General features: G+C 34.4%; 2 protein-coding genes across 2 annotated transcripts; one reads left to right on the forward strand and one right to left on the reverse strand.

Moving 5' to 3' along the window:
* The first annotated feature begins 1,212 nt into the window (after positions 1-1,212).
* On the forward strand, positions 1,213-27,323 carry LOC129939033 (nuclear pore complex-interacting protein family member B4-like). The gene is made up of 4 exons (XM_056046894.1): positions 1,213-1,343; positions 1,428-2,688; positions 19,931-19,948; positions 25,604-27,323. Exons 1-4 carry the CDS (start codon positions 1,341-1,343, stop codon positions 27,244-27,246), a joined length of 2,925 nt encoding a protein of 974 aa, XP_055902869.1. The 5' UTR covers positions 1,213-1,340; the 3' UTR covers positions 27,247-27,323.
* On the reverse strand, positions 8,163-9,703 carry LOC129939031 (nuclear pore complex-interacting protein family member B13-like). The gene is made up of 2 exons (XM_056046892.1): positions 9,572-9,703; positions 8,163-9,467 (listed from the first exon to the last, which is right to left on the reverse strand). Exons 1-2 carry the CDS (start codon positions 9,572-9,574, stop codon positions 8,175-8,177), a joined length of 1,296 nt encoding a protein of 431 aa, XP_055902867.1. The 5' UTR covers positions 9,575-9,703; the 3' UTR covers positions 8,163-8,174.

Consider the following 27,323-nt stretch of genomic DNA (forward strand, 5'->3'; position numbering starts at 1 on the left):
GCTACTCATATGTCGAATTCTGTAACCGACATAATAGATAAGAACTGATTTAAATGCAATTAAGCACTGTAGTGCCCGTGGCATGATGGTCAGTGTGTTGAACTGTCAAGTCTTAGATTCGATATTTTTCACGGGTAGTGCCTTTTGCGAGGAATTGACAAATTCTCCAAGAGTAATTCTTGTCATGGAAAGTGCTTTCTCAAATTAGCCGTTCCGATTCGGCTTAAAACTGTAGGTCCCTTTTATCCAGACAACAGAACTCGCAAACAGGAATGGTTGAGAGTTGTAAGTCACTAGACCCTCGTTTTGAACGGACTGTTGCGCGACGCAATTTATTTATTTATTTGAGCACATAGTACTCGTATGTACAATAAAATATATTGCTCAAAGTATCCATTTATTTCTTTCCAAATTTTAACTCAAAACTATGCATTATTGTTTAAATGTGAAGAATATCGGTTAATTTAAGGAAGGATTAAAGAAATCTTCGGAAGAATTTAAAAGACTTTTCGAAACACATTCATTGACCATAAGAAATCATTTCAAAATCAACTTAACAGATGCTTCTTTCCTTCATTTTTTTTAAAGAAAATCTTCAGATTTTGAAGATCTTTCTAATCAGCACAATAAACACGCTTGATTTTTTTTAAACTCCTAACGAGGTGTTAATGAAAAATAAGTAATTCGTTGAAATAAAAATTGTCTTAATTGGCAAAAAGCGTGGCAAATAAAAATTATTCATCCCATGTTAAAAATCTGACCATTACGTCAGCAATATTCGAGTATGAAGGCAACACCTTCCAGCTGTTATATAATTTTGATCAAAAATTCAAATAATTAATTTAACCATTCTTGTGTGGGACATTTTCATAGATCAATTCGTTTGACTAGACCTATACCTTCCACTAATTAAAAACACTTAATCATTTCATTATGCTCTGAATTTAAAACTATTTATCGTTTATCTGTTCTTTATTGAAATTAATATTAAGTTCATCTGATTTGAATTAATTCGGTTGTCTTTTATTCTCTAAACCCAGATACAAATATTCATGAACGGCAACACGCACATTATTTAAAATGGTATTATTGCAGGAAGTAAATGTATATTAGCCTATTGATGCTCTGATAGTTTATGCTCATCTTGATTTAATTTACTTAGAGAGTTTTAGCCTTACATTTATATTTTGTTGGTTTTTGTTTGTTTTTATTTTGAACTAAATGATGACATTGACCACAAAAAGGTGTGATATCAAGAATTGTATAAATACAATAGATTGTAAGCAATTTAACATCATTCGATCGCTTGCTCTATTCAAGTGATTAAACAATTAAGCGAGATGGTAATTAAGAACCTTATAACATATTTTCAAAGAGGACAATGGCTGACAAGGGATTAACCTAATCTTCTCATTTATTTCTTATAGAAACTGTTTCTTATTGGATTAGCCTTATTGGCAACAGCTTACGGAGAATACTCTAGCGAGTATGACGTTCCACAGGACAGCCTGGCAGTTCTTGAAGAAATTGAGACTCTGAATCCTTCTTCTAGTCAAGTAGTTGACGATGGATACCGTTACAGGACAGTGAAACGTTTCCGTGCCCGTCATCGTCGTGATGTCAGCGAACTCACCCAATACTTGCCTCCTACTCAAGAAATCGCTTATGAAGCTCCATCCAACGAATACTTGGCACCAATCGCTCCCATCGCCCCAGAAGCACAAATTGCTTCAGGAGTTCTTGCCGATGATGGATACCGTTACAAGACCGTCCGCAAATTGCGCCACCGTCAACGTCGTGATGTCAGTGAACTCACCCAATACTTACCCCCTGCTCAAGAAATCGCATATGAAGCTCCATCCAACGAATACTTAGCACCAATCGCTCCCATCGCCCCAGAAGCACAAATTGCTTCAGGAGTTCTTGCCGATGATGGATACCGTTACAAGACCGTTCGCAAATTGCGCCATCGTCAACGTCGTGATGTCAGTGAACTCACCCAATACTTGCCCCCTGCTCAAGAAATCGCATACGAAGCTCCATCCAACGAATACTTGGCACCAATCTCCGAGGAAGTACAAATTTCTTCTGGAGTCCTTGCCGATGATGGATACCGTTACAAGACCGTCCGCAAGTTGCGCCACCGTCAACGTCGTGATGTCAGTGAACTTACCCAATACTTGCCCCCTGCTCAAGAAATCGCATACGAAGCTCCATCCAACGAATACTTGGCACCAATCTCCCAAGAAGTACAAATTTCTTCTGGAGTCCTTGCCGATGATGGATACCGTTACAAGACCGTCCGCAAGTTGCGCCACCGTCAACGTCGTGATGTCAGTGAACTCACCCAATACTTGCCTCCTAGTCAAGAAATCGCATACGAAGCTCCATCAAACGAATACTTGGCACCAATTGCTCCTATTGCTTCAGGAGTTCTTGCCGATGATGGATACCGTTACAAGACAGTTCGCCGTTCACGTCATCGTCGTGATGTCAGCGAATTGGCTTCAGCTCAATACCTGCCTCCTGTTCAAGAACAAATACCTCAAACTCCAGTTGTTTCAATTGCCCCTGTTGCCGATATTCCAGTCATAAGCAACGAATACTTGGCACCACTTGAGCAAAATGAAAACATTTTGGCTGATGATGGATACCGTTACAAGACTGTAAGGCGATTCAAGATTCGCCGTCATTAAATCTAAAGCAGATCCAAAAATGAGAACCAGTGTACCTTTAAAATTATAATAAAAACCGAAAATATTTAAAAACAAAAATTGTGTTATATTTAATTTAAAAACTGAAAAACACTTTATCTTTCCTCCTAAGAATCTAAAAAAAAAATATCCGTCCTTTTATTTGGAAATACATATCGTCGCTTTTCTGGCAAACGGGCATAAGTCGAAAAGTGACGTTTTTAAGAAACTAACGCAAAAATAATCACAAAAAAATTCTATACATTTCTGTGTAATCGGCATTATTCTACTTCTTGTATTTTCCGCGTAGTGAAAAAGTGTCGTTGTTGATTTTCACAAACATCCCTGTAATATTTTCAGCATAAATGTCATTTCTTTAGTTTCTTCTTTATCGCCGGAGCGAATGGTTGTAAGTTTTTCTACGAAACGTCATAATCCAAAAGATGTCGCAGAACAAAGAAGCAAACAGGTAAGATTTTTGTGTCAATTCGTTTTTTTTTGAATTAGTACGTTTTTACCTAAAAAAAATTCGAGATTCTTCTTGAGAAATTTAAAAAAATCTGACACTTTTTTCTTATGACATAAAATCTTTTTAAAAGGATCCATTATTTTTTCTTCAAATTGTCACTTCTGTGTTATGTCGTTATACCGCTTAATATTTGCAATGTTTATTTACTAACTTTTTAATCGAATAATGTCATTTCTCTTTTATGTCCAAATATTTATTGAATTTACATAAAAAAAAATCGTTTTTCTTCGATTATGCCAGTTTACCTTATAAAATGATGTTTGATTTTGCTCGTTTTTATTTTCTTGAGATCGCAAAAGTGACAATTTTCATTGAAAAAAACTGACAAAAGCAGAAAACTGCAATCTTTTTTATCTGCTTTCTTATTGCAGAAAATCACTGAGCCGATCAGAACTCCTCGTCAAACTAGCAAGAAATAGTAACGAAACAATTACTACAGATACAAAATTATTTATGATATCAAGCAATTTCGAAGCTGATCCTTTGCATATAACTTGTCCCCAAAACTCAGAAGTAAGTGCATAATAAATTAATTTAGCTTTAAGAAAAAGCTAAAATGAGTTTTTTTTTGTAGAATGTTACAATTACTGGAAATGAAAGTCAATTCAAAGAATTAAATGAACCTTCGAGTTCTGAACACAAGGATTTTGAACCTGGTGGACCCAATGTCTCATCACACCATGAAGTATTTCCTTCATTCGCTGTTCCGATGGATACTTCAGACTCATCTTCATCATCGTCATCATCATCGTCATCATCATCGTCATCATCATCGTCATCGCGTTCTTCAGAAAAGGACTTTTCCTCCGATGATATTGAAAAAGACCCAACTTTTTGCCCAACCATCGACCAAGAAAATATAGCTCCCCAAGTCGAAGAAATAGAAAAAAACCCACAAGATGAAGAGCTAAAAAAAGGTAAAAAAAGAGGTAACAAACAAATTTCAAAGAGAGCAATAGCTAAGACTCTGCGAAACTTAGGACAATCGTATGTCGCTACCAAAGGTAAGAAAATTGTACCTAAGCGGAGCATAGGCCCAGTTTGTAATTGTCGACTGAGTTGTTCTTCCAAGATAAGTGAAGAAAAAAGAAAAATTATTTTTGAAAGATACTGGGCTTTGGGTTGTATCGAGAAGCAGAGAAACTTTCTGGCTGGTTCTATGGTTGAGATTAAGCCTAAGTACAGGTATATTCGAGACTCAGGAGAACCCAGTACAAGAAAAAAACGAGGTCAGAATAACGCCTTTTATTTTAACGTCGATAACACCCGGATAAGGGTATGCAAAATCTACTTTATGTCCACACTTGGTATAACTCAAAGACCTATAAGAACTGTACTGGAAAAGAAAGACTTAAATGTTTCAAATATAGTTGAAAGCGACAAAAGAGGAAAGCACATTCCCAAAAATAAATTTGATATTGACACTGAAAATGGGATAAAAGAACACATTGATTCAATCCCTCGAATGCCCAGTCATTTCTGCAGGGCAAATTCTTCCAGGGAGTACATCGATGGAGGCAAAACTATTTCCGAACTCCACAGAAACTACGTCGAACAATGCAAAGAGAAAAACGTTCCTTTTGCCAAATATATGGCATACTATCGAATATTCAAAAAGGATTATAATATATCTTTCCACAACCCCAAGAAGGACCAGTGTGAGGACTGCGTTGCCTATGAAAACGCTACAGACAAACAAGATATGAAAGAAAAGTATGAAAAACACTTACAAGAGAAAACTTTATCTAGAGAAGAAAAGACCCGTGATAAAGATTCTGTAAGTGATCAATTAATCGTTTTAGTGTATGATCTCCAGTCTGTGCTCCAGTGCCCGAAAGGAGATTCGGGAATATTTTATTATGTCTCTAAGCTCAACGTTTTTAATTTTACTATTTGTCAGCTTGGCACCAACGAAGTTGATTGTTTTGTTTGGCATGAAGGTCAAGCAGGAAGAGGAGCTAACGAAATTTGTACGTGCGTTTTCAAGTGCCTCAGGGAATTGAACGACAAAGCAAACACCGAAATTGATGTCGTTTTTTATAGCGATAATTGTTGTGGGCAGCAGAAAAATAAATTTATGATGGCCTTATATGCTTACGCTGTCCAGGTTTTGCCAAAACTTAAAAGTATAACTCATAAATTTTTTATCAAAGGTCATTCCCAAAATGAGGGTGATTCTGCTCATTCAGTAATAGAGCGCAACGTAAAGAGATCACTAAAATCAGCTCCAATCTATGTTCCAGAGCAATATATAACACTTATAAGAACTGCGAAGAAGACTGGAGCTCCATTTAAAGTACACGAAATGGATCATTCATCCTTTTATAATTTTAAAAAATTATCTGAAGACATGGGATCGAATTATTCTATAAATGATAGAAAGGAGAAAATCAAAGTAGGTGATATAAAGATAATGATGTTTAAAAAAAAATCGCCTGGAGACTTTTTTGTAAAAGTTTCATATTTTGATGATACTTTTAACAAAATTTCATTAAGAAAAAACACCAGGTCAATGGAGCCAATAAAAAATCTAGTATTGATGCCATTGGAAAACTATAATTTAGGAATTTCGTCAAAAAAAAAGGAAGGTTTGCTTAACCTTTTTAAAAAAAAACAAATTCCGTTATTTTACAAAGACTTTTATGATTCTTTGAAATGTAACTAAAAGATTTATATTTTTCATGTTATTTCCTTTTGTTAAACTTTTATTATTCTTATATAATAAAATTGAGAAAAAATATTTTGTTTTTCTTTTATCCTTAGTAACAAAACGGCACTTTTTCCTGCACTCTGGAAAAAAATATTGAAAAAACTATGTCTAATTTTTCTCAAAACGTCTTAAGTCGGAATCAAGTTTCTTAAATAATTTGTTTTTTGTAAATTTGAGTGTACCATCAGAAAGCAAAAAAAAAATCCTTTCTTTCCATGTATACAACTTTTGGGTTTTGTTTTTGTTAAGAACGACAGTAATTTTTTTTCGTTTCAAAAAACTTTAAATGGATTTCCTGAAAATCGTCCAATTTTGACTTGTGCCACTTTGCCAGAAAAGCGACGATATGTAAGTAGAATCAAATAGGATTTCATATGAATGATTTTTCAGATAAATCAGTTTTAGAAAATTTAGTTTTAAGCTTCATCTATTGTCAAATTCACCGATTTTAATTTAGTACCAAATTACTTCTTGGACCATTGTTGAAATACTTTTTGAAATCTTTAAATTGAGATTGTTGGACTAAAAAAAGAAATAAAGAATGGCTAATTAACTCACTTGAAGATGAACCAAAGATCAATTATTCAAACTTACCCGGTTGCGAAAACATGACTAATAGGCTGCATACCCTGGGCATGATTTATGTTACATTTCGACCTCTGTAATTTCTTTCTTCGATTCATAGTATTTTGAAATTTAATTTGACAGGTGCAAACAAATGTCCAGTTGTCCAGCTGTAAGCCTTGAATCGGCCAGTTAATATCTTTAATATCTTAAAGATTTCCGTATTCTCAGATATTTATGTATATAAACAAAATTTCTCATACAAATTTCTTACTTTTTCTGTCAGAAATCTGAAATTAAATTCGAACAGGTCAAAAAGGAAGAAATGAAATGAAGAGCTTATTTGATTGGTAGATGTAAATTAATAGTGAATTGTGTTGTAATATTTCGTCCTTTATTTTAGAAATAAACTCGCCAAATATTCCGGGCATAATTTTGACGTTTCTCTTTCTACTTCTCTTTTTCTCGTTTTTCACATTTCCTATATTTAGTTTTTGTTTTTCGGTAAGTTAACACCTCAAAAAAGAATTTATGTTGAAAAAGGCTCAACCATCCATTAACAGTCAAAGTAATAAGTTCTTAGTAATATCATTACCAGGTTAAATTTTTGTTATTTTTCTTATTTGCTAAACCACACACCGAAACACGAAGCAAAATAAAAGATCAACTGTCAAATAATGCACAATCTTTGTATATAAGACCTACCTATTTTTATACAAAGATGAAACTTCTAAACTTAATAAGGAAGAACTGTGTATTTAATACATATGTCGTGTAACATCGGACTAAGGGACCAGTTACATATATGTATGTATATTTTATTTTCCGGACTTAAATTCATTTTCCTGAACATCTGATACCATATCTTCAATTGTGAAACGAATCGTTCCAATGATTTGTGTTCCGATTTCACACAATTCCTATGACAGATTTCGGTCAGTAAAGATTTGTCGGTGGATTTCAATAAGGAAATTTTTTTCAATGAAAGCTAGCTAGATAAGTGGTAAGTGTGGTGCCCCTGCATATCGTAGGGAAAAAACAGTCAACAATGTTGCTGTTGCTATTCTAATCTGTATTGAATGATTAAAATACATTTGTTATAAAAAATGGCAGCCGCTGTTACATTCAATCTGTCAATCTGTTTCTCGGGAATAGTTTACACTTCAGCTAAGTTTCAATATTTGATTTAATGAATTAACTATTGATAATTTCTGCAAACATCGGTATCTTTTTACACATTTTCCTCTATTTTCCTAACGTCATCTTTGTATATGAAATAAAAAGTATTATCATGTATCTGATTTTCTACGTTCGCCGTAGCCTCAAAATGGCATCAGAACTTCTGCATTCAAAATGTATGCATTCAAAACTGTAATAGCTGGCGTCACCGTAGCCGTTAGGTGTCGACCCCATAAAAACCTACACTGATAGTACTATAGAAAGACGTCATCACTGTTCTTACGATATATTCATACTCCCTTTAGTGTGTGTGTGTAACATATATTAATAAAGACACTGTTAAAAATAGGAGTAGCAGTTGACTCACTTTTATAACAACTATAATCTTAAGCAAACAATCGTTTTAATTATTTTAACAGTTTTTTGTTTATTTTCATTTAGACACCTACTATCATAAGGTACCACGATTTTTCTTTTTTTTTTTGGATCAACACTTATTCTAATGACGGCGAATCTTAAACCGTCTGACAGTCTTATAATGGTATCCATCATCGGCCAAAATGTTCTGATTTTGTTCAACGGGAACCAAATATTCGTTGTTTAGAACTGGAATATCGGCAACAGGGGCAATTGAAACAATTGGAGTTTGGGGTATTTGTTCTTGAACAGGAGGCAGGTATTGAGCTGAAGCCAATTCGCTGACATCACGACGATGACGTGAACGGCGAACTGTCTTGTAACGGTATCCATCATCGGCAAGAACTCCTGAAGCAATAGGAGCAATTGGTGCCAAGTATTCGTTTGATGGAGCTTCGTATGCGATTTCTTGACTAGGAGGCAAGTATTGGGTGAGTTCACTGACATCACGACGTTGACGGTGGCGCAACTTGCGAACGGTCTTGTAACGGTATCCATCATCGGCAAGAACTCCTGAAGAAATTTGTACTTCTTGGGAGATTGGTGCCAAGTATTCGTTGGATGGAGCTTCGTATGCGATTTCTTGAGCAGGGGGCAAGTATTGGGTGAGTTCACTGACATCACGACGTTGACGGTGGCGCAACTTGCGGACGGTTTTGTAACGGTATCCATCATCGGCAAGGACTCCAGAAGAAATTTGTACTTCTTCGGAGATAGGTGCCAAGTATTCGTTTGATGGAGCTTCGTATGCGATTTCTTGACTAGGAGGCAAGTATTGGGTGATTTCACTGACATCACGACGTTGACGGTGGCGCAACTTGCGAACGGTCTTGTAACGGTATCCATCATCGGCAAGAACTCCTGAAGAAATTTGTACTTCTTGGGAGATTGGTGCCAAGTATTCGTTGGATGGAGCTTCGTATGCGATTTCTTGACTAGGAGGCAAGTATTGGGTGAGTTCACTGACATCACGACGTTGACGGTGGCGCAGCTTGCGAATGGTCTTGTAACGGTATCCATCATCAGCAAGAACTCCTGAAGCAATTTGTGCTTCTGGGGCGATGGGAGCGATTGGTGCTAAGTATTCGTTGGATGGAGCTTCATAAGCGATTTCTTGAGTAGGAGGCAAGTATTGGATGAGTTCACTGACATCACGACGTTGACGGTGGCGCAACTTGCGCACGGTTTTGTAACGGTATCCATCATCGGCGAGAACTCCTGAAGTAATCTGTGCTTCTGGGGCCAAGTATTCATTGGCAGGAGCTTGGTAAGCGATTTCCTCTACAGAAAGGCCAGCATCTTGAGGAATTTGATACTCATTAGAGTATTCCCCACAAACTGTTGCCAAAATGGCGAATGCGATAACGAAAAATTTCTATAAAACAAAACGTAAGAAAAGTATAAGTTATAAATCGAGTTTTGAATCCTTTTTTTATATGATTATCTAGAAGGAATGCACAAAAGCATAATTATAATTACCATTTTATTTATGTTTTAATCGCTTGAATAGAGCAAGCGATCGAATGATACTTCATTCTTAACAAACATCGTATTTATACCTACAGTTCTCAACATCAATGCCATTAATTGGTTCAAAATACAATTTATGCAAAAATATCCTAAGTGTAGGCTGAGTTGAAGCTAGTTAAACAAAAATGTTTGCTCTAAAATAAAAAATGAATAATGATGTGTTTAAAAAACATCGCGAATAAGTGATTCATTCAACAATTTATGTAGATTTTTATTAGGTATCTGATTTTTGCGAATACAGTTTCATATTGAAGACATCTTAAAACAACGAATTGACCTAAAAGTTGATAATTATTAATGAGAGCATTTGAATCGGCAAATTTATTGTATTAGGTTTAAGGCAGGTATCTTGATCTTGACCATTATTGGTAGTACTTGGATCTCGAAGACTTAAGCTAAACGCGAAATTACAGCTTTTTTTACTGCCGAGAATAGTTTGGAAATTTTTAAAATTACTTATATAGGTTTTCACCACTTAAAAGGTGTTCCGATACAGTGAGAATCACATTTCATACACACTACATTTTAAAATGTACTCAATTTTTTCTCACAAAACCAATACTTGGTCTTTAAGAAAAAATAACAATGGACAACATTTGAAGGTAATGCTTAACTTCTCAAACCAAATCAAATCTCGAAACTGACTTAACACTCTTTTCCGGTCATCCTGTAGATTTGTGTTGTTTATTTTTTTAATATTTTAAAAATGCCATTAATTATACCATTTGATTTGGTTATTCTCTGCAATGAGCTGTGCTTAAGATGAGGTAGAAAATATAGTAATTTATCCGAAGCGCATACTATAAACCACCGGTACTCTATTCACTGCTGAACTTACGAGTACTTTAAAAAAAGGTATTATATTTTTGTCTAGCTTTAAGAAAGGTTTAAGATTGAATTAATAAAAATGAATTAACAAAAAAGAGGGTGTAGGGCTACCACACGAAAGGTCTTGGGTTCAATCCCTGCCTGGGCCACCTTAATAAAAAAAAAGTACGGGTACTGCCTCTTGCGAGGAATTGACAAATCCTTTAAGAGTAATTTTTGTCATGAAAAGCGCTTTCTTAAATTAGCCGTTGGGATTCGGCATAAAACTGTAGGTCCCCTCCATTCCTGATTACCTTACTCGCACACAGGAATGGTTAAGAGTTGTAAGGGCTAGTTCTCAATGGACTGTTGCACCACCTAATTCATTTATTGAAGTCAAAGTATTTGAAGTTGTCATATACAAAAACATTATCCCTGATAACTGCCAAATCGATAATAAGTACTCTGCTTTAAATTGAAAATAAACAGGATCCTTAACAAGCTGTAAAAAAAGAAAAACAAAATATATCCAAACAAATATTTCTAATAAAATTATGAGCATTTCTATTTTCGAAGACCATCTAGATATTAATAATCCTAACGAATATAACAATGAAATTAAAAAAGACATTGACAGATGCCTTCACTTAATCATTAGATATAATAATAAACACCTAATAACAACGACTATGAAAACGATGGCCAAAACCTGTATAGCAATAGATTAGACAACTTTATCTAGATTTTATGTTTATTCTCTTAAATCATTTATTCAATTAATTTCTTTTGGAAACTTAAATACATATATCATAGGGTAAATTTATCGAAAATGTGCTTTAAACAAAATAGAAGTGTAACCGGTATAACAACGAGCAATTAAATCATTAGTCTTGAAGGGTGATTTATTTATAAATAAAATGGAACACCTGTTCCAGAACAGATGGTTCATTTAATATTCGTACGTATCTTCTCGTATTTTCAATATAAATTTCTCAATATTAATACATAAAGGAAACTACTCAAGATCATTTCAAGCATCGAATGTGACAGTTTTACTGGAGTCCTTATGGTTTATCTCAACAATATGTCAAATGAAAAATTAAACTTTGAAAGAGTGACAGATGATGTGATAGTTTGGCAACTTAGGCCTGGGGCCTATTTTGTACCTTAGTTGCTGGAAACTTTAAGTTGATCGAAGTTGCGGGCAACCAGCGAATAACTTATTTCGTTTTCTTTTTAGTTCAGAGCCGAACTCGAACTGTCAAAAAAACAATTGTGTTTCTTTTTGAGCTCTGATAGTTCTGAGCTTCAAATTAGTGTTTCTTTTTTAGTTCTGAACATGTTCAGAGCGCGCTCTGCGAGCTCAGAATAAAATAACAGAGTTAAAGGAGTAATAACCTTTTTCACACCAAACCCAAAACCGGGTTTTCGGTAAAAAGTTTTCGAAAACCCGAAAATCGTTCACACCGAACATTTACACATTTTCATTTGACATTTAGATTTGTTAAACACCTGTTGTCAAATTTTGTATTGATGCAAAAAACATTTCACAATGAGCCGCAGAACTTTCGGTATACTCTGCAATAAACTAAAGGATCTGGAAATGCAAGATACAAACTTTAGCCTTATGGACGTACTTATGAAGTTGATTTTCAGCAGAATAATGATCTATACGAGCTCCAAAAGAACGAATGGGATTGGGATCTCGTCATTGAGTGGTTTAAAAAACGTTCGGATGCGCATAAAATGAAAATATCCAAGTACTTCCTTTTACACAGTGAAGTTATTCTATATGGTATGCATTCTCTCAAGATTAAATTTTTTGAAAATTCTTGAAGTGCAAACATTCTCCTAGGGATTTGTCTTTGCCGTCGACACCCTTAAAGCGATAATCCTTTTCTGTTGTGTCATAAAGCAGCATATCAGCGCAGACAAGACCATCGAAAAAGAATTTGAACTGAAGTTCTGGGGATGGGTGGAATGGGGTCACGGCATGAACCAACAAGAACTACAAGCTCGCTTGGCTACAGCTATCCTCTTTGTTCACTTCAACCGCTAAGGAGAAGCTAATTGTCTAGAAAATATGTCATAGAATCAACAACAAACAAAACTGTTACAATAAAAATTCATCTTATTTAAAACATTTTATTCTTCTTTCACAACAAATTCAATCCAAAATACTGAGCTTATGACTGTTGTTTCAGGTGGCCAAATGTCCCTTCAGAATCGCCATATATTGTGGCCATGTAAGCAGCTATAGGGGGGTTGAGAAGATTCTGAACGATTCCGTTTATCTCCTTATGGCCGGAGCAGAAAAAGTCACTTCCTAGTTCCAGATTCGTACCAAAATCACACTCATCCAGAGCGATCACTGAAGCTGTTATGATATGGTTTGCAATTTCTCCATGACTATCTCTTTGGTTTCTTCGTTTGAGGGCTTGCCTGGCTTGTCTAAAGCTCTGAGGATCTTTTTGATTTTGGCATCGCTGTCCATCAACGGGCGATAGCTCACTGAAACAACGATTCCCACATTGTGGAATGTTTAGGCACACATTTTCCTAGCCCGCTGCGACTTAGCCTCCACCAGAGATTTTCTTTCATACTTATTCTCCTCCACAAATGAACCTATTGCCTTTCTCATATCTCCCAAACCATTGTGATTGAATGGAGTGACCGCAAAGTCTTTCTCTAGGTAGTAAGCAAAAGTGTCGAAGACGCATTTCTTGGAAACGTCATTACTAACTATGAGCAAGTCTTCCTCGTCCTTCGGATCGTCACGCCAGTAGCCATAGTAAATAACGGTTCCTCGCTTAATAAAGAGCGTTTGACACTCTGGAGGATCATACGAGATCCGCCAGTGCCGCAAATGGTCACCGGGGCTTTTATTCTCTACGTTTTTTTGTTGCCGTTGCAGCTCCCCCAAGGTTTCCTTTGTTTTCTTTCCCTTCCATATTCTCTAAATAAGAAACAAAAAGCAAATAATTCTTATTTTCTAAGGAAATTGTATAAACAATATTAATTAAGCCGATCAAATTTATTTCAAAAAAATATTTGTTTTGACAGCAGTCATCAGCTGTTTTGCTTACATTATTTTGAGCGCTGAATGTTTCGAAAGGTTTGTTTGTTTATTTCAACTTTGAATTATGCTACTAGGTTTTATATAAAACTTGTCGTTTACGAAAACTTGTGGTTTACCAAAAATGTTTGGCAAAACTTAAGTGTTCGATGTTGGTTTTAGGGGAAAACCGATAATTTCGCGAAAAACCGGGTTTTGGACTTGATGTAAAAAGCCTATAAAATGCTAAACACAAACAATTTGATATTTGAAAGCTGGGAAATTAAAAAAAATCATCGTCAAAACAATAAAAATGGTGGAAGAGGCTTGTCGCTCTAGTGCAGAGTGTAAGATAATTTAATTATAATGCAGCTTAAAGGTTATAAGAAGAATAAATCAGGTAGTTATTTTGAAAAATCGATTTTAAAATAATCAATCATTTTTAAGCAAAAAATTTAAGTGGACAGCATTTTAAAAACACCAACGCTCGTCACTGTTATTAAATTATGCTTATTTCTGTTTTTAGCCGTATCCGGTATAAAAACCTAAATATATGTAGATTGTCAAAATATCTCATCCCGTTTCAAATCCTGTTTTCGAAAAATAATGTACACATGTAGATAATCAAAAAGTTTGTCCATTTTTTTTTTTGTGTATAATTTGTAAAACATCTAAAGCATCCGAATCAAATTTATTTGAATTCATAAAAAAAATAAAAACAAACAGACGCGTAAAACTATTAATCCAGGTGCTCACGAGCTATTAGCATAATTTAGGAACAAAGTGTCATCATAAATTTTACTTTTTCTATTAAGTTATTGGTTAGGTATAAGAGTATCTGTATTATGCTGCCGTATGCTGCCTTAGGTTAAAATTGATGAATATTTAAATACTCGCACTTCATTTGAATTTGATTGTTTTTGGGTTGGCAACAACAACAAGCAAAATAAACTAGGAAATAATTATGGTAGTATAATTTTGTTTTTTCTTCATAAATTGCAAATCCTAAAACTAAGGAAATGATGCAGATATCTAAGAATTTGTTCTCATGTTTTAAGAAAAATTACTTGTTTTGAGTGCTACGAAACTCAAGAACTTCCGCAATTCTTTAATCCAAAACGTTAACATAAATTCGCTTTAAATTTATTTGATCATAGATCATCATTTAGAATAACGTTTAAGAACCAGCATTTGTTTGGGTTTTGCATCTACTTTGGTTTTTTAACAATTTAGTAGGAACTTTCATAAATTGAACACCACACAAAATATTAACAATTTTTACTAAATACAGCAGACATATCTCGAGTGCAGAAAACTCTTGAATAAAAATACATGATCGTCTGTCAAAATTATAGAGAAGACTGATCTCACTTAAATAGAGCACCTTGTTCCAAATTTGTTTTGTTTTTTTTTAATTACCTGACTTATAAATGATTGAATCATGATATCGATCTTAAAATAAAATAGTTTCGATCCAGATTTGACATTTTATGCGTTGTTTTATTTTAAGTGCAGAAAAAAGTGTAGATTATTATTGCATTTAAATACAAAATATATAAACCTATTAACATAATTGACTAATTAAAATTCATGAAATTGAAATTAAAAAAAACTGTTTAGTAATGCTACTTTCAAAATGAAAATCTTATGGATAAATACGAAAATACATACAAAACAAATACTTTTTTTTAAACGGGTGTTTTTTTAGAAGTGGGGATTTCAGTCTGGCAATACATTTTCGGAGTTGTTCTTTTTGACAGCTGTCACTTGATTTATGATTAGTTTGGTTTCCTTACATTTCTGTAAAAACTAGGTCCTAACACAACAAACTTCTCCATCTAGCTCGGTCCCTAGATGGCTCCAGTACAGCTTCTTGTTCCATTTTCTCTATTATTCCTCTTCTATGCATATGGGAACATAGATCACTCGAAAAACTTTTCTCTCAAAACTTTAATCCGCTTTTGTCATAGTCCATGCTTCTGCACCGTATAGCAGGACGGGGATAATGAGTGTCTTTTATAACGACACTTTGGTCGCTGGAAAGAGATTTTGCAACTCAATTACTTTTTTAGCCCAAAGAAACAGCGGTTAGCAAGAGTTATTCTTCGTTTGATCTCAGCGCTGGTGTTGTTTTCTGCGTTCAAAGCGGAGCCTATGTAGACGAAGTCCTTAGCTACCTAAAAATGTTGTAAGTCATTTCTTAATGAACTTTGTTTTGCCCTCATTAACCGTTAAAAACATTTTTGCCGCCTCTGCCTCAATTCCCACAAAAGCCCCATTTCATCAGCATATGCTATTAATTGGACAGATTTTTAATGATAGTGCCACTAGTGTTGACATGGGAGCACTAGACTATTCTTTCAACAGTGCATCACCTTGTCTAAAGCCTTGTTTGACATCGAAAGGTTCTGTTAAGGTCTTTCTGACCTTTATAAAGCAGCACGAATTCTCCATGGTCTCCCTGCACAAACGGACGAGTTTAGCAACGATACCAAAACTAGACATGTAGAAGTAGATGCTGTCATATGCGGCCTTGAAATCCATGAAAGATGGTGGGTGTATGTTAAGTATATTTCTAAGGATCCATTCATCGAACATGCTTGCTTCCGAACCATATCTTACTGATAAGTTGGTGCAAGCTCGGCATTCAAGCCATCTGCTCCAGCGGGTTTGTTAGACTTCATCAAATATGGTAATCTTTACTTCGTCTAAATCGGGAAGACGTCGTCTATGTTAAATGGATCATCCTGCCTGACATAGAAATTCGGTTCACCGTTGCCAGTATACAGTCTGCAGAAGTGGTTCTTTCATATCCTCAGCATTGACTGCGGTTCCACTATAATTTTCCCACTTTCATATTTGGAGCCTAATAAAAAACAGACTTAGTCCTGAGCAAAGTTTCTAAATTGTGCAAATTGTTTACCAAAATTTTGCTTTGGGTTGAGCTATGCAAAGAAACAATCAATTTCGTACTTTCGGTGAGCGCATTATCTAGCGTTGTGGGCCTGTGGAGTGACTCCTGATATCGTGCGATTTAACACGGCTGGACTATTTCTTGTATGGTTATTTTAAATCATTTCTCTACTCAGATAATCCCGAGACGATTGACGCATTCAAAGGGAATATTTAGTGCGTTATTGCTGACTTACAATTGCTGCAAAAAGTGCTCGCAAATTGGGCCTCTCAGCTGAAATTTATTCGGATTAAACAATACCCGAAATCATTTTTTAAACAAATTCCCAATAGTTAAGCTAAATTCTTGGCCACACACGGTTATGGGGGCCAGTTATAGCTTTCAGTAAAATTTGAAAGAGGAGGAATCTGAACTGTTTTACTGATAAGCGTTCATAGCAATCAGATTAGTAAATTTACGTCATTAAATTAAATGTCACTTAGAGGTTTCTCGCCTCAGACAATTTTTTTACTGTTGCTTTCATTAGTAAAATTTTTAATGACGTGATCGGAACAGTAAAAAATTGGAACACCAACAGTCAAACGAAATGGATTTTTTTGGGTTTTGGGACTTGAATATAGGATTCATCTTATTGCATAATATGTTTTGCTATAAATAAAACTGTAGCATGTGCAAAAACTAAAAACTAAAATTTTACTGATAGTTATAACCACCTCCTAAAAAACACCCTATGTATGTGGTTAATATTGCGATCAACAAATCGTTTTAAAATAAATACCGTCATAAGGAAGTTTATTGGTGCTAGTTTTAAGCTCAAGATAGATTAAAACTATAACAAGAATTGAAGAAAAAAAATCAAGGATATGACGTAGTTATATTTAAATTATACTAATACTAATTAAGGGTGATATGACATTTGTTAATTGATGTTTTTAGTAGCAATAGAGAACGGACTACTGACTCAAGGGTTTTGTTCTCTATTGATCAAGGAGTCAAAACAAAGCTAACGTTTCAATAACTTGATTGAACTAACTTCTGTGCATAAGATACCTTTGACGGCTGTTGGCGTTTTTTCGAACACAGTGCTCAAGTTTGGATTGGCCTCACTTCAGCCAACTCATTTTGACATCTCATCACTTTATCTCTTAAGAATCCATAAAATGATCTGGAGTGAAGATACAATTAAATAATTCATTGAATTGTACATAAATTGAACCAATGTCGAAGAACACTTAAATGCGTCGTTAAGTTTCACTGTTTTGACTCTTCTTTTTTCTGTGATAAATATGATTGAGCATCAGTGTTTTTTTCTTACTGTTTTTGTTAAAAACTTTGAATAAATATTCAGATCATCATCGTCATTATCTATTTTTACAATCTTATTTTTATTCAATTGTCATAACTTGAAATCATTCTAAATTAATTTGCATATGTTATTTTATATGCGGAAGTAATCTAGGGCGGAAGGTTCTTAGAAATTTTCGTTACTTAAAAACAAAACTAAAGAAGGTGCTTCAAATTATTATTATTTAAGCATACATTAACTTTTATGATGATTGATTACATCAGTAGCTGATGGGACGACTATAATAACTGGTTGTTTTTTAAGCTTTTCATAAGCTCGATATTATTACATCTATTAAAAATCGATTAACAAAATTTTATTGTGGGAAGTTATGGATTAAACAAGTAGGTATAAAAAAAATAGTCTACATTATGTGTATTAACATAAATTTATAATACCAAATGGAGCTTAATGGCTTTTGGAAGAATATAGCCCTTATCTTCAGGAAAAGAATATGCAAATAAAATAGGTGTACATATGTATCTATTCTTATAAAACCCTTTAAGGTTTTTATTTAAATCTTTAATAAGGTTAATATAAAATCAACACCAGATATAGATTTTAAACTACTTACATAATACAAAATGTATAATACATTTGAATTAAGAATAAATTATTTTTTTTGAGAGAATATTAAGACCAATCAAAAAAAGCAAAAGTTAAACTAGAAAAAACTTAACTTACCAGCAGAAGTATAGACAAAACAAGGATGGACTGAGTTTTGAATCTTGTTCTTCTTGTTGAACCAGGCCTTGATGTGACCGCCAAGTTTACATTATATTTGTGATATGAATAACAATGGAAACTCGTTTGTCAGTTGTAAAAAGCTCCATTTTAAGAACCATAAATAGCAGCAAATCCAAACCGAAATTTCATTACGAGATTTCATTTTTCATTTTATAGCATTCCACTTCTAATTCATTTAAATCAAAAAAGACAAATGGAGAGGCTGGAGAGGTTGTTTCATTTTCAAATTGTCCCCATAATTCCGTCAATTTGACTCAAGGAATACTACTTTTTTTCTGCCCAAAAACACCTATGTACATATATGAAGATAAAAATGATCAGTAGCCATCTTTGTTTGCCTATACAAGCTTAGTGTGTTATTACACTCAGACGTTTTTAGAAAGACGCAAATAAGTCCGAAAGAGAAATTAGGTGAGATAGAAATACTTTAAAAAGTCTTAACCCGCAGAGTTCTGGGTTCAGGATTGTCTTGGATGGTTTTTGACGTTTCTCTTTCTTGCCTTTCTTTGTTTCTTGGCGTTTCTTTATTAAGCGAATAGTTGATTTATTTGTTGATCCAATGGGAGCGTAACGTCGGCGAACAAAACTTATTTGTTAATTCTATGTATGTATGCGTGAAAACAAGCCAAAAATTCTAAATAGGTTTTTATCTGTCATTAGGAGACGTGTTTTAGTATCACAATTATCCAATCCAGATCGAGCAAGTAAAACAGCTCATTTTGAAGCATATTTAAATTTTATTATTTGACGTTTTTAGCGGAGTTGTCATTCGATAATTTTGTTCAACAATGATTTTTTTCTTCTTTGTTTGACATTTCAGTCATCTTATACTGAAAACAATAGACGAGACGATGGTGACAAAGTTTAGTGAAGAATTATTGACGATATCGTTAATGATAATCGTTTTGACGATTATCGTTTTGAAAATTACGGAATGACAACCCAGGACTACCCATTTTGCAGTTTCAAAAGTAAACGTAAATAAAACACATATACAATTTTGTTTGTCATGATATTTCTTTTTATTATAAAGTTTGTACGTTGACATAATGTGTAAGACACTACATTATTTAAATGACAACCACTTTTTGACACATATTGGACGGTTTCTCTTTTCACTTTTTAAGTGCTCAAGATTTAAAGGTTTAATTGAATAAACACGGTTTATCGCGTAGCCCCACAAACAAAAGTCAGTGACCAGTTGATATGGCCACGAGGAGAAATTAAGCGGGCAGGAAATGTCTCCTGCAAGTGACACCGTCTTGTTGAAACCACATAGTGACCATAACACCTCCGGACCAAAAAGCGCACCAAACAGTGCCATTTTGTAAATGTAATGGCCTCTCTTCAATGGTTTTGAATGGTCAGCTGGTACAGTTGTTGTATGAGCTGGACTTTATATGGATGTAGGGATAGATCCAAATTCCAAATATTCCTGAGAACGACGAAGAATCGAGGGTCTTCGGCAACACTTTCACTTACAGCAGCGATATTTTAAATGGTACGAGCGTAACGCTAATGCACAGGCCTTACAATATTTGTAACCAATCCAGTCTCTTCAAATATCTTCACAATTTTGCCAAATGTTTATGTAGTTTTACGACTATGAAAACCATAATCTTGTCTTAAAGCACGATTAGTGGCCGTGGCAGAATCACCGTTTTTGTAGTAGGTTTTACCTTTGTAAGCGTTGTGCGATAGTTAAGCGATCCATTTTTGTAAATTTCAGACTTTCAACTGACAAAGAAAAAATGGTTTGACAACTTAGTTTGGCAGATGTTGAATTCCAGCCCTATTATTTAAAATCCGCAAATGTATAACCCATTATTCCACAATATTTTTATTTGCTTTGTTAAACATTTCCATTATGTTATCAATTACATACAAAATAAATAAAGCTTTTTGTGTAATTAAAAATATTTAATTTCTAGAGAAATTAAAATGGTTTTTTGTTGTAACGCGAATGGGAGAATAAAACACGCCTGATATGCAGATAAAATTTAATTAATTTGAAACCAACCACATACAAGATTGAAAATTCTTCGTTTCTTAAGATTAACCTTTTTGCACTGGAGTGATGAAAGCCTACAAAAGTGATTGGATTGATTGTATTTGTTAAATTAATATCAAGATAATGATTCATTGAAAAATGAATACCATTTTAATGTTTTCGTCTCACATGGCAACGGTTTCTTTTTACATATTCCAACCATCACAAATTTATAAAATCCTTGCATAAATTCAAAAGTCTTTGACCCTCTCCGCAAAAAGCCTCTGCACTTTGATAATAATACATTATTATACAGTTCTCTTGAATCGGCTAATGACCTCTCATATTGCTCTCCGAATAAAAAATATAATAAATTATTAAAGAAATAACCAAATTTACTTTTACTTTTAAATTAGATACGCAAGAGAAGATGAATATTTTTTGTTTGCATATGCTTACCGGTCCAAAACCAAACTGCTAGATTTATTTAAATACGTTCATTGTTTAAAGCCACAGGCTTTTGTTTTATCTGCATATTATATAATTTAGCCAATTTAAAATTTAATCAATCATAAAATCAAGAAATAACATAAAATTATTTTGATTAGTTCTAAAAACTAACTTTGCATATTATCTAGAACATTAATTATACACGTGAAGACTTTAGATGAGCTCAAAACGATAAGAACTCCAAATTTAATTATGAAAAAAAGTCCTGAATATGATTAAAATCGAATTGCGTGATTAAAATAAAAAAATAAGATACATCAGATACATTTACATATTAATTTATATAAAAAAAAGATAGTTTCTTTTTTAGTAGAGGAAGAGAAGGTTCCCGTGAACTTGAAACTTGATGTCATTTTATTTACCTTTTTTAGACAACCTTGGGCGTTTTTTGAGTGTCAAGAAACTCACATGAGGGCACTTGTTGTCAACTATATTATTTTCTTGATAAATCTAGTTTTATTTTTTGAATAAAATGTATTAAATATAAATAAAAAAAGCTATTCTGAAAGTGAAGGGGTTTCAGGCAGATAGCATCTGTTTTGCATTTCACTATAAAGTTGTGGTGGTTATTAATACTCGGACAAAAGCCTGTTTAACCCATCTTAATTTTGAATAGACATTGATATGCGGAAATTCATTGATAAACCTTCGACGACGGTTATGATTTTTGGGCATCTATAGGAATGCATTTCTCATAATTCAGTACAATATGAATATATGCGTCGTATTGAGTCGTCAGGCAATGAAAACCAAGTATTTGCGTTAATCGTGGTATGAAATTTGCATACGATAATACTCGTGTTTTATTGGAAAATCTATCAATAGTATACTAGGATTTTACACGAATAACAAAAACAATATCCGCAGTATGAATACTACCGATAAAAGTTAAAGTAAAATCTTACTATGGATGGGTTTTTGACATTTATACGAGTAGAATGGATCTTATGTGATTTCGTTCTTAAATGTTGGTACGATTGATATTGCATTCGTATCTCAGTGGATGTGTTCGTTGAGTAGTTGTGCATTTGGAATCATGTGTTTTCCATTGGCTATACTATACTATTACTATTGGGTGGCGCAACAGTCCGTTGTGAACCAGGGCCTAGTGACTTACAACTCTCAACCATTCCTGTGTGCGAGTAATGTTGTCAGGAATGGAGGGGACCTACAGTTTATATGCCGACTCCGAACGGCTAATTTTGAGAAAGCACTTTTTCATGACAGTTGTTACTCTTGGAGAATTTGTCAATTCCTCGCAAGAGGCAGTACCCGTGAAAAGACTTTAGATGGCATAGGCAGGGATCGAACCCAAGACCTCTAGCATGACAGTCCAACGCACTAACCATCATTCCATTGGCTGTTGATATTATTTAGTTTTGTTAATGAAATTTGACTAACTGGGCTTATTTTCAAGAGAAAACAATAGAAAAGATAATTAAGTTTTGCTATGTTTTCACCAAAGGTTTATCTCAGCTTAGATTAAATAAATCTTTTTGGTGTTTCCACCGCCCAAAAAGATTTAAAAATGAATAAGTTTGACAGCACTTTCTAAAATGCAAATGGTGTTGCGATGTTTCTTATGAAGTGCAAGTGAGATAGTTTGATTCGTGTTAAACAATTAGGAACCGAATAGTTCAGCACTATATAAGAATAATGCTACTCCATGTAAAATTTTTTTTAATTTGATTAAAACACAATAATACATTTTTGTACACAAACATGCAAATAAACAGACCATAATTGATTATCTGTTGTGTAATAGTCTACGAACAAACCCTCTTCTTAAAGTTTTTATTTTATGTCAAAGCTGTAGTTGTTAAATTAACTTTTTTGATAGAATCTCAATTTCCAGATGTTTTCTTACCATTTCTTCTTGAAAACTGTTTTTTTTATTAGTTTTAATTAGTTTTTTTTTCTGAAGTTATTTTAACTTTTGATTTTCATAAAACTTTCTTTTGTTTGATTTTTTTTTTATTATTATTCACACAAATCTGGCTACTGCCGATGGGTTTTCTTGGGAATTTTCTACTATACTACTTATAGAATGCCAAAAAACACAGGTAATGATCGACTGCCGTGAAAGATGCAAAATTTCGGACAATTCTTAATCTCTTTGTAAATCGATAACACTTAACAATAATAATCATCATCAATGAAAGTTACTCTAAGTTTAATACGCTCAACCTACCAAGCCACGGAAACTACAATCTCTACCATTGGTCTTTTATTTGTATAAACAAAAACAACTGCACTATGTCAAAATTAATTTACGTTGGACTGTCATTTTCAAGAATTTCGTTAAAAAATATTGAGCACTCTTGATGATTGACACAAGTTGTTTTATTATTTGATATAGTCGATAATTTATATTAATTACTATTTGATAAGTTGGTATTATGGGTATCAAATGATAACTTTAGACCGACTTGTTTGACTTGTTGTTTTTTTGGTCACTAAAGGAAAAATTCTTTATGCGATAATGTAGTTGCTCTTATAAAAAAATACTTCGTTTCTTTATGTGATATTTTTGTATTTAAGAGCAGAATAGTAAGCAATGTTTCCTACGCTCAGTTGGTAACTTCCTTCAGCAAAAAATTTTAAAAGCGCAGCTAGTTTTAATACATTTGGAATGGATTGCTTACTTTTGATCAGTTTAAGTTTTTCCCAATACCGTTTAACACCTCCAGGAAGCCTTGTTTGGAAAGCCTGAAGTTTTAAATAAATCTCCAATGAAGTTACATCAGCCAATGCAGGAATTTAATAAAAGTATCTTATTACATGTGTTCGTCCAAAACCATTGGGTTGAAAGAATCACGTTAACTTCATCATTACTCCCTTCAAAAAACAATTCCGTCGAATTCATAATTCCCTAAATTTGTGTTTTGCCTTTGAAAAACCTGAAACATAAGTTTTTTGTTTGCATGCGAAAATATACTTATAGCAACCGAATTAAACATCGTCAGTAAAAAGTAATTTTGAAAATTAAGTGCATACAAATCGCTGTTTCTTTATATTTTATTCTATGAAGAGAATGAAAAAAAAGTATCTACTTTTCAAAATTATTTTTTTAAATTAAAAAGTATTTGAGACGTATCAACAAAGAATTTGTGGTAGATATGAAAATTGATGTGTATCTATTTTTTGATATCCGTAATACCAAGTATGTCAAAAATCATTCACAATAATAATGATAAAATTCACAGTTCATCAACAAAATTTATAGCTGATAGCCATCAATGCATCAAAAATATTGTCATGTATGACGTATCCTGTTGATAGTTGATAGCTACTATAATAGGGCTATAAGCTTAACAACGCCCATAAGTTGATCGAGCAAGAAAAAAGCGAAATAAAAATTTTTGAAATCATTGTTTTGTGACTCCCATTAATATGTTTATATCAAAAATAAGGAATATATGAATGCATATGCTTTCGATTCGCTATTCATAATTAAGGCCCAAATCTCTAAAGCACGAGTTTCAAACTCATAAAAAAACAAAAACAAACTAACAGTCGTATGCTAATTATTCACTTGTGTTTTAAAAAAAAAATTCATTCACAAGCAACATGCATAATTAGTTAATTATGAATCAATCATGAATTATGAGCTCACAGAATTTAAATTCATATTCCATAGTTAATAAATTATGATCAAAAAAATATACAAGTATACTAAGTGACAGTTCAACATAGTGTGGCTGTCAAAATCTGATGCTTTTAAAAACCACCCTTAATTCACCAAACATCAATAGAAGTCCATTCATAATTAAATTAGCAACATCTTGCATAATATTTATAATTGCGGAATTCTGAACAATATAATATCGGATCTTGTTAGAAATAAAGCACGCCTATTTTTTTCTCCTAAAGAGTATAATAGTAGATTTTGACTGTTGATGTATCAACTTTTTCACAACTGATCCTAAACAAATAATGTTTTTTATGTTGTATTTATAGCATTATTTAAGTTTAGATTTACAAATATGACCAATTTTTATATCAACATTATTAGTTCCGATTGATCATCACACGCGCATATGCTTTCTCACACACGCCATTCACTTCGCCGTTGCCTCTATACACTATACACCTTCCTACTTAATGGTACACATACAATATTAACAAGAACTGATTTTAAAATAAACTAATGGATTTGAAACGTATTGAGATTGTCGTCGTCGGCATCAAGAATGAAAGGTGAAGATTTAAATTTCTGTCGGGAATCTCGTTGTTGTTTCTTACAAGATTCCCATCTATGCTTTGCTTTAAGTATAATTGATTAAAATTTTAATATATTCATGAATTGCTAGAGTTTAGAATTTTATTGAAGTGTATACCTAAATTTTAATTCATCAACGATTGGCTAGAAATTTAGAAGTTTGATGTATAAATAAGCACACTTTGTTTAGTAAGATCATCAATCGTTTCTCGCTGTTCCTAGAAGAGTGATCAACAGATAAAGCGATGGTGAGTTTCAAAAAAGGACTATTATAGTCGTAAAAAACAGAAACAGAAACTTAGAAAAAGGATTTACACAAAAATTGGATTATTTTTCTAATAATCGTATAATTTTTTCTTATTTTAGAAACTTTTACTTGTTGGATTGGCAGTTATTGCCACAGCTTATGCTGCCTTACCCTCAAACGAATACTTGCCTCCTTTAGAGGATGCTTTTGCAGTAAGCCCTCTAGATCTGCAAACTCTTTCAGAGACCAGTTTTTTGGCCGATGACGGATACCGTTACAAGACCCAAAAGAGAATCAGGTACCGTCACCGTCGTGATGTGAACGAACTCCCATCCAACGAATACTTGCCTCCAGTTGAAGCTCCAATTACTGCTGAAGCACCAATTGAAGCTGCTGCTCCAATCCAAGACTCAGCTGTCCTTGCCGATGATGGTTACCGTTACAAGACTGTCAGGAGGATCAGGTACCGTCACCGTCGTGATGTAAACGAACTCCCATCCAACGAATACTTGCCCCCAGTTGACGCTGCTCCAATCACTGCTGAAGCCCCAATTGAAGCTGCTGCTCCAATCCAAGACTCAGCTGTTCTTGCTGATGACGGTTACCGTTACAAGACTGTCAGGAGGATCAGGTACCGTCACCGTCGTGATGTGAACGAACTCCCATCCAACGAATACTTGCCCCCAGTTGAAGCTCCAATCACTGTTGAAGCACCAATTGAAGCTGCCGCTCCAATCCAAGATTCAGCTGTTCTTGCTGATGATGGTTACCGTTACAAGACTGTCAGGAGGATCAGGTACCGTCACCGTCGTGATGTGAACGAACTCCCATCCAACGAATACTTGCCCCCAGTTGAAGCTCCAATAACTGTTGAAGCACCAATTGAAGCTGCCGCTCCAATCCAAGACTCAGCTGTTCTTGCTGATGATGGTTACCGTTACAAGACTGTCAGGAGGATCAGGTACCGTCACCGTCGTGATGTGAACGAACTCCCATCCAACGAATACTTGCCCCCAGTTGAAGCTCCAATCACTGTTGAAGCACCAATTGAAGCTGCCGCTCCAATCCAAGACTCAGCTGTCCTTGCCGATGATGGTTACCGTTACAAGACTGTCAGAAGGATCAGGTACCGTCACCGTCGTGATGTAAACGAACTCCCATCCAACGAATACTTGCCCCCAGTTGAAGCTGTTGAAGCACCAATTGAAGCTGTTGCTCCAATCCAAGACTCAGCTGTCCTTGCCGATGATGGTTACCGTTACAAGACTGTCAGGAGGATCAGGTACCGTCACCGTCGTGATGTGAACGAACTCCCATCCAACGAATACTTGCCCCCAGTTGAAGCTCCAATCACTGCTGAAGCACCAATTGAAGCTGTTGCTCCAATCCAAGACTCAGCTGTCCTTGCTGATGATGGTTACCGTTACAAGACTGTCAGGAGGATCAGGTACCGTCACCGTCGTGATGTGAACGAACTCCCATCCAACGAATACTTGCCCCCAGTTGAAGCTCCAATCACTGCTGAAGCACCAATTGAAGCTGTTGCTCCAATCCAAGACTCAGCTGTCCTTGCTGATGATGGTTACCGTTACAAGACTGTCAGGAGGATCAGGTACCGTCACCGTCGTGATGTAAACGAACTCCCATCCAACGAATACTTGCCCCCAGTTGAAGCTCCAATTACCGCTGAAGCTCCAGTTGCTCCAGTCGAAGAATCAGCTGTTCTTGCTGATGATGGTTACCGTTACAAAACAGTCAAGAGGTTCAGATACAGGTACCGTCATTAGTGCATTTTCATAATTCATCTAGAAGTCGTGTGTAAATATAAATAAATAAAAATAAAAAACAAAAATATTTAAAAAAA

Source organism: Eupeodes corollae, chromosome 1 (genome assembly GCF_945859685.1).
Source record: "Eupeodes corollae chromosome 1, idEupCoro1.1, whole genome shotgun sequence".
NCBI lineage: Eukaryota > Metazoa > Arthropoda > Insecta > Diptera > Syrphidae > Eupeodes > Eupeodes corollae.